General features: G+C 49.7%; 1 protein-coding gene across 1 annotated transcript in view; it reads right to left on the minus strand.

Annotated features, from left to right (window-relative positions):
* LMF1 (lipase maturation factor 1) overlaps positions 1–8,531 on the minus strand; it is a 308,607-nt gene extending 300,076 nt beyond the window's left edge. The window contains exon 1 of the mRNA XM_034783537.1: positions 8,345–8,531. Coding sequence (XP_034639428.1) covers positions 8,345–8,510 — 166 coding nt within the window. The 5' untranslated portion in view covers positions 8,511–8,531. The remainder of the gene's footprint in view (positions 1–8,344) is intronic.
* Positions 8,532–8,918: the final 387 nt, after the last annotated feature.

The raw sequence follows: 8,918 nt of genomic DNA on the forward strand, positions 1-8,918 counted from the left end.
GGAACTAGAAGCCACAAACTCTGGAGTCGTAATCTTGAGTCTGCCACAGATTTGCTGTTTCGATTTGCTTGGACAAGGCACTTAAATTCCCCCTCTCAGATCAGATTCCCTTCTGCCCCGCACAATTCATTCTGAATGGGCAGTTTTTTACTCTCACTTGGAAAAGGTAAAACGATGGAGTGGAGAAACAGGCCCTCAATATCTAACCTACAGAGAGCTGTTGCAAGAATTACCCAGCTAATTAAAAGCACTAAATACTGTCTACTTTGCGAATATAGAGTGGTAGTTACCCTCATGAATTCATGGGATGCACTGAACCAGCCCTACGTGCCTATATCTTCCAATATCCTTAGCATTCAATTAGGAAAATCCCACTGGTATGGGCTCAGTACAGGGTAGTTTCTCTACATCTTTCCCATTCCCTTCCGCATTCCCGCCCAGTAATGGGGGCAGTAAGAGTTTTGGCCACCAATTTAGGATTTAGGATTACCCAGTTGGTCAACTGACATTATTTGACCACTTATTGTTTGACCGTGTTCAAATATTCCAGTAAGCATGCCCTGACATAGGCAATGGCCTACCTTGTTAACTGCTTGTCACATTCTTCTGAGCCAAAATAATCACTCAGTTACATAACTTGGGTTGGTTTTTTTTGTAATTAGGCATAAGTTTCTATCTAAAGCTAAACCTATTAGAGACCATAAAGTCTTACTTTTGGGGGGGGGGGGGTGTCATTGTTCTGATCAATTAGTGCTTCACATATTTGACCATTTTTGACGTTATTTCAAAATGTTTGATCAGTCAATTGACCATGTATTTTTGGATCAGTCAAATGCCTAACCTTATAGAATCATAGAAGATTAGGGTTGGAAGAGACCTCAGGAGGTCCTCTAGTCCAATCCCCTGCTCAAAGCAAGACCAACAACTAAATCATCCCAGCCAGGGCTTTGTCAAGCCAGGCCTTAATAACCTCTAAGGAAGGAGATTCCACCACCTCCTTAGCTAACGCATTCCAGTGCTTCACCACCCTGCTACTGAAATAGTGTTTCCTAATATCCAATCTAGACCTTCCCCACTGCAACTTGAGACCACTGCTCCTTGTTCTGTCATCTGCCACCACTAAGAACAGCCGAGCTCCATCCTCTTTGGAACCCCCCTTCAGGAAGTTGAAGGCTGCTATCAAATCCCCCCTCACTCTTCTCTTCTGCCGACTAAATAACCCCAGTTCCCTCAGCCTCTCCTCATAAGTCATGTGCCCCAGCCCCATAATCATTTTTGTTGTCCTCCGCTGGACTCTCCAAATTGTCCACATCCCTTCTGTAGTGGGGGGACCAACACTGGACACAATACTCCAGATGTGGCCTCACCAGTACAGAATAGAGGGGAATAATCACTTCCCTTGATCTGCTGGCAATGCTCCTACTAATACAGCCCAATATGCCGTTGGCCTTCTTGGCAACAAGGGCACACTGCTGACTCATATCCAGCTTCTTGTGCACTGTAATCCCCAGGTCCTTTTCTGCAGAACTGCCCCTTAGCCAGTCAGTCCTCAGCCTGTAACGGTGCCTGGGAGTCTTCCGTCCTAAGTGCAGAACTCTGCACTTGTCCTTGTTGAACCTCATCAGACCTCATTTGATCTATGGAAGGCAACAGGCCATCCATGCTGCCGGGACTCAGTGCCTCCTTCTCCAGCAATCTGGTCCTTTGCTCCTTCCTTTCACCAACCTGCCTCCCTAACAGCACCGCTCCAAAGCGCCGGTCCCATTGCCAGGGACTTCCCAGCTTGTGACCAGGCCTGGAAACTCCCTTTAAAAGAGCGGGAAGGTTATCTACAACACCCTTGTGCTGTGTGATATTTTACATAGACGCCCTGTCAGTTACCTGGAAAAGGGAGCAGATTATTGCACATTCCCTGCCTTCACTCCACAAGCACAGACCCTAGACCCTGGGGCAAAGGATGAGACTAAAACGCCCTTTCCACATAAAAAAAGCGGAGATCCCTTCCAAGGAGAAACCCTGTTCATGATCCTTCCCCTCACTTCACTGCCATTGAGAACTGTGTTTGTTCCATGGTTCTCTTTCATAACAGGGGAAGCTCTCTCACACTCACACACACACACACACACACACACACACACCTGCCCAACCCCCAGGCCTCCCCTCTAGCTTGCTACAGCCGCGCTGGAATGCAGGAGCTGATAACTGTCAGAGAATGACCAATTTTCCGCCACATTTTAATACAAGCCCCCACGAGATGCATTCTTCAAGCCCGGCGTAAATGAAAACGGCATGGCTAACCATTATCGGAGGGGTGAAATGGAAGAAGGGGAAAACATCCCACCACTCAGGAATGTCAGTCTGTCATAATGGCATCAACCATTTCCTCAATAAGTCTGAAACAATTGCCACAGTTTACTGAGTGTAGGCAGAAGGGGGTGGGGAGAGAGAAAAATCTGTCCAAGTAAGCTGTTCCATCTTCAGAAACGAGGTCTAAATATCTGCTTGACCCAGAGACTTAAAATTGTTTCCCGCTGTTGTTAACCCAGAATCCCAACTGAGATCAAAAGGCAGCCCGGTCTCACTCGAAAGTGTCCCACCCTTACAAAGATACTTCGCTCCCTCTTCCCTTGACAGAAAAGCTAGCAGAGTTCTAACGTGGCCTCGGGATTTTGTGGCTCACAATCTCTTTATTTTGAAGTCACACTGATTAATTTCAGCCCCGCATTGCAAAATTCAATAAGCAGCATAAAGTGCAGCGGTATTAGCCACAAACACGCTTCCAATGACACTTGGACTCAAAATTTAGCCCATGCCAAACTTAGCCCAAAAATTCAGGTTTTGGTAACATTAAGTTTTTACAAAACTTAAGACAAGTGGGGGGGGGGGGAGAAAGGGGGAAAGTTTCCACTATGATTCTTTAATTCTAATCAAACAGGAGTTTCCTTTTAACCAGATGAACTTCAACTTCAGCATGGCAGTAGCGTGTAAGGACCAAAACGAGAGAGACCAAGAATTAAACCGGAGCCAGGCTACGCCAAAAGCAACAAGTAAACGATTTTTTTTAAAATTCTATTACAAACCCTGGTAATATTAGTAATGTAAGGTGTGGGGGCATTTGGGTTTTAGAAGCATGGTTTTTAAACTGAGAGCGTCCGCTTAAAAGCACAACACCAAAACCCGAGAATGAAACTTCCCTTCTCTGTCTGTGTCCCCTCTCACCCTTTGTCTGTCTTGTCTATTAAGGTTCTGATCCTGCACTGTGTTGAGAACCGCTGGGGTAGCACATGGGCAGCTTGCTACGCCCATGCAAACTGAATGGGGCTTTGAGCAAGGAAAGCAGCTTGCCCATGTACTGCCCAACACATGATCTGGGCCTTCGACTGGTGCGAGCAGGGGCGGCTCTAGCTTTTTTGCCGCCCCAAGCACGGCAGGCAGGCTGCCTCGGCGGCATGCCTGCGAGGTCCCCGGTCCCGCGGATTCGGCAGCATGCCTGCGGGAGGTCTAGGGTGACCAGATGAGATGAAGAAAATATCAGGATGCGGCGGGGGGGAGGGGGTGATCCCAGCGGCACAAAATATCGGGACAAAAATTGAGATCGGTTAGGACGCGGGACAAACCGCTCAAAATCGGGACCGTCCCGATTTTATCGGGACCGTCTGGTCACCCTAGGGAGGGCCACCAGTCCCGCGGCTTCGGCGTACCCGCCGCTGAATTGCCACCAAATACGCGGGACCGGCGGGCCTCCTGCAGGCAAGCCGCCGAAGGCTGCCTGACTGCCGCCCTCGCAGGGACCGGCAGGGCGCCCCCTGCGGCTTGCCGCCCCAGGCATGTGCTTGGAGCGCTGGTGCCTGGAGCCGCTGCTGGGTGCGAGGGCTGATTTCACGAGGTCTGTCCACTGCCTAGCATAATGAAGCCCAGGTTTCGGTTGGAGTCCCCAGGCCAACCTTCATATAAACAATAAAACAAAATTTACTGCGGAACATGGTGTATTTAAAGCTCCATATTAATGTCTAGAAAGCAACAGCCTTCATAATCAGAGACCGCTAATCAGCTTTGCATACGAAACAGCAAATTGAGCTGTGAGAAACTCAGCACTCTGAACTTCCACAGGGTACAGATCAACATTTCTCTCATTTTAACTGGTGGAGATTCAGACCCCTGGCTTTTAGTGCCAATTCAAGAGAAACCGGAAATAAAGCATGTGTCCAAAAAAAAAAAAATCACACCGAACTGCAACTTCTGCATGGTTTTGATGAAAAAAAACCACAAAAGACCCACACTAAGCAGGCTGCTGGTCTGCAGATCTTACTGATCTTGTGGACAGATCAGGGACAAATTTAGAATTTGTAACAAAGTGTGTTATGCATGTGGGTTTCGCTGCGAATATTTTGCACAGCCCTTACGGTCACTGAACATTGCTGTCAATGCTATTTGCTGAGGCCAGAACAGAAAGAGTCCACGCCGTGCTCTAACTGGTTACTCCATTCACCATTTTCATTATTAAGTAAAAGAAATGGTAACTTCTAGCACTGCTGCTCTTAGTGACACTGGTGTCCTTGGGAACCGCTGGCTCTTATTGTCCAGGTGCGGAAGCAAATTCTACATGTCTCGGTGATAAGAAGAATTTCCCTAGTTCACAACATCTTTGGGGCGGGGGAAAGATTACCAGATGCATCCAACCACAACAGATGTGTATAGGCCTCATGATGTGAACTGGCTCTCCTTGGAATTTTGCTGACACCGCAGGCCTATCGTCAAGAGGACTTCGCACAGTGTTGGCTCTCGAGGACGTCCAATCACCTGGTCAAATCTGAATGCCGGGCAGGTCCCTGAGACGAAGAGTCACAACTTCCATCTCCCGATGACGAAGTGCTCAAAGCTGCTCTTTCCCTGCGTTTCTATCTCCAACCTAGCTGAGAATGGTGAGACTCGTTATGTTTATTGCGTAGCAGGGGATACAGTCCTTGGGGTAAGCGGGATGCTCTCATTATTTTATAATCCTTGGTGAGCAACAAAATGTGCTGCTTTTGAAGGAGTTCTGCAGGGGACGGGGAGGGACAAGCGGTATGCAGCGGAAGTTAGGATAGAAGGTTGTTATTAAAAGAATTTAATAAGAGAGGAGCAAAGGAATGGAACCTGAAATCAACCAGACTGTGTGGAATGCTACCCCACAAGAACAATCATACAAAAAAATGTACATGCTAAACCTTATGTAAAACATCTCAAACGTATTTTGAGAGAGAGATTTCCCCCAAACAATAAAAAGCTTTGCTAAAATCCAGATAAAGATTTCCATATGCCACCCACACAACCAAATAAAAATGGAAGTCAACCTTGCACTGAGATTTTGCCATAAAAATCAATCTTCTGATACAAGAACCAGAGCCTCCCTTATAAAGGCAACAGTCACAACTGCGTAGGTCAGGCTGCAATACAGTTCTACTCGAAGGCCCCAATCCCGCAGCACTTACACATGTGCTTCACTTTACTCACATAACATGAGTAAACAAGTTAAAGGTAACAGGACTGCTCCCCCCAAGTAAAGTTATGCATGTGCCTGTTTGCAGAACTGGGGTCCTGTTTTCATTTCTCCTCCCCTCATCTACATTTTTTAGCAGAATAACACTGCTCTTTGTGATTAACCCATGTCCATAAGAACTTGTGCAAGTTTTAGCAGGCGGAAGGATGTCATTTTGCAACGCAAAACCCCACTTCTGAGGTGGACTGACACATTATTTGTCCAAAGGACAGAATTTTCACCACAAAAAAAACAAAAAGAAAAAAACACCCAATGTTTACTGGTATCTGCAACCATCAATGCAAGTCAAGAAAAAATAATGACATTCACAAAGGTAAATGTTCACACCACCCTGACTCACAAAAGAGAGATCTCCACCTCTCATTAATTTAGCTGGAGTATTTCTAAAAGGGGAAAAGCCACAGATATGTCTCAGAATCCTGGAACAGGATAAACAGCATGTACAGCAAAAAATACTGCAACCCCTGGGAAAAATATACCAAGTATGAGCAGGGTGAAATACATGCCCTGTTGGGGTATTTATTGGATATACGTGGTAACATTTATCTGAGGGCGGGCTGGGATTCGAAGCCTTGGAACACAGCAGAACTGCAGTAGTTTCCTTGACACAGTGAGGACCGGTCTACACTACAGACCTATATTGGAATACAGCAGAACCTCAGAGTTACAAACACCTCGGGAAGGGAGATTGTTTGTAACTCTGAAATGTTCGTAACGTTATGGTTCTTTCAAAGGTTTACAACTGAACGTTGATTTCATACAGCTTTGAAACTTGACTATGCAGAAGAAAAATGCTGCTTTCCCTTCATTTATTTTTGTAGTAGTTTATGTTTAACACAGTACCGTATTTGGGGTTTTTTGGGGTCTCTGCTGCTGCCTGATTGCATACTTCCGGCTCCAAACGAGGTGTGTGGTTGACTGGTCAGTTCGTAACTCTGAGGTTCTACTGTAACTACGTCACTCAGAGGTGTGAAAAAAAGGGGTGTGCCGCTGCAACGTTTTAAGCGTAGACCTGCCCTGAGGATGGGAGACCACAGAGCAAGCATAGGAAGGACTCTATCCCCCACTGACTAAGACCTGATCTACCTTTAAAACAGGTCAACCTAGCTATGTAGCCCAGTGGTGTGAAAAACTCATACTCCTGAGAGATGTAGTTAAGCCAACCTACGCCCCAGTGTAGACACCGGTCCAGAGTTCTTCCATTGACCTACCTACCGCCTCTACAGGGGGTGGATTTACTACAGTGACGGGAAAAGCCCTTATGTCGCTGTAGCAAGTGTCTACACTAGAGCTGTGTAGCTGCAGTGCTGCACCTGGGTCGCTGTAGCGCTTGTAGTGTAGACATACCCTAACTGAACTGGCCTTTGTGCCAGCTCCACCTAGACCAATGAAGACAAAGCCTGGAGGTAGAATTGGCCAGGCCACAGGGTATACAATGATGACACTGCATAGGCATAGAAGACAGGGGCTGGCAGGGCTTAGAGCCCTACAAAAATTAGCTATGGCATAAATAAAGAGAGGAAATACTAAGTTTGTAACAGGAGCTTGTTTATCTCACTTTATTAAAAGTGGATACATTTAGTCATTGTGCAAAACTACTTATTAAAGTCATATTCAAAAGCTATTCTTTTTAACGCTAGTGCAACCCCACCCCCAAATAAAAAGATGTGTAATTCCCCTGCACTGATCCAGCAATTTGCAAACCCTGATGTAGATGGACTGAGATTAAAGCCCATTCCCAACTCCAGGGCTGGAGTAGTCGCCAAGAAGAAATTGCAATGTGGATTCCTCTCCCCACAAATACCCGATTTTTTTTTTTTTATTATATTATTTGTATTTGCATAGCACCTAGGAGAAGGGTGGCCACTCTCACACTTCTGGAACACCAGACATCTCAGTACCTCCGGGAACAACCTAGGTCTGTCACCGCTGGTCTGACCCCGCCCCATGTTGCATGCGAGGTCACACCGTACGGGGGACACCATTGTGAAGAGCACCCCACTCTTGCTGGTCTGGTGTGTGCCAAGTCACACCCGCCAGGAGAGAGCAACATACTCAAAATGACCTCAAGTTTTGTCTCAGGACTGGGGACAAACCACCCAAAAAGAGGGTGGTCCAGTTTAAAACTTCACACAACACCTCATCAACTTGTGGAACTCCTTGCCAAGGGATGTTGTGAAGGCAAAAAGCATAACTGGGGTCAAAAAAGAATCAGACGAGTTCCTGGAGAAGAGCTCCATCAATGACCATTAGTCAAGATGGTCGGAGATACAATCCCATGCACTGGGTGTCCCTAAGCCTCTGACTACCCACTCGATCGATTGCCCTGCTCTGTTCATTCCCTCTGAAACACCGGACATCGGCGCTGGGGTAGAGGGACTATTGGTCGGACCCAGGCCAGCTGATCCCTGCCTGGTAACCGCAGCCAGGGAACCCGTTGTGCCGGGCGCTGTACGGACCCAGAAGACAGCCCTGCTCCCCTCACAAACCCCGCGTGCTTGGGCACCGGGTTTGGAACCCCCAACTTTCCCAGGGGGCAGCGGGTGGAAATCCCCCCCGCCCGGCAGGGCACTGCGGAGGGAAGCCAAGGGGAAGGGGCACCAAGGGTTTGCTGGCCTGCAACTGGGCCAGGGCGGGGGGGGGGCACCCGCAGAGCAGGGGGGGGGGGGCAGAGCAGGGGGGGGGGCCCCCGCAGCAGGGCAGGCTGGACACACGTGACCAGGGCTCGCTCCTGCCTGCCGCGGGGGGGGTCACCCCGCATTGCCAGCAGNGGGGGGGGGGGGGGGGGGGGGCGCAGAGACTCACAGTAGAGCAGCGCTATGCCACGCAGGAGCACGATCCTGCTCAGCCAGAAGGTGCCCGGGCGCAGCGGGGGCCGGGCGGGGGGCGCCTGCTCCCCCTCCGCGGGGAGGGGGCGGGGGGCTGCCTCCACCCCCCTCCTCTTCCTCAGCGTCTCCCCGGGCGCAGCCATGCTTGGAGCATGCGCCGGCCGGCCGGCGGCCCGCCCCCCCTCCTCCCCTGCTCCCCGCCCCGGGGCGCGGAACCCGCCTGCCCGCGCCACGCGGCGGCTGCAGCGTGCGGGGAGCCCGGCCGGGGAGCCGGGGGATGCACCCCACGCTGGGGCGGCCCCTCGCCGTGCCCGGGCTGCATTGCCGCAGCCCCCGGCCCTGCCCGTGTCCCCCGGGCTTCCTGCGAGCGGAGCGGGGCTTTCCAGGGGCCGCCCTCGGCTCTGGGGGCTCTTTGCAACGATCGCCGGTGTCAGGGGGGAGCCGTGTCAGTCCGTCTCTGCAAAAACAACAGGGGGTCTGGTGGCCCCTTAAAGACGAACAGATTTATTGGGGCAGAAGCTTTCCTGGGTAAAAACCTCCCTGCTTCAGAT

This window comes from Trachemys scripta, chromosome 10, assembly GCF_013100865.1.
Source record: "Trachemys scripta elegans isolate TJP31775 chromosome 10, CAS_Tse_1.0, whole genome shotgun sequence".
NCBI classification, from domain to species: domain Eukaryota; kingdom Metazoa; phylum Chordata; order Testudines; family Emydidae; genus Trachemys; species Trachemys scripta.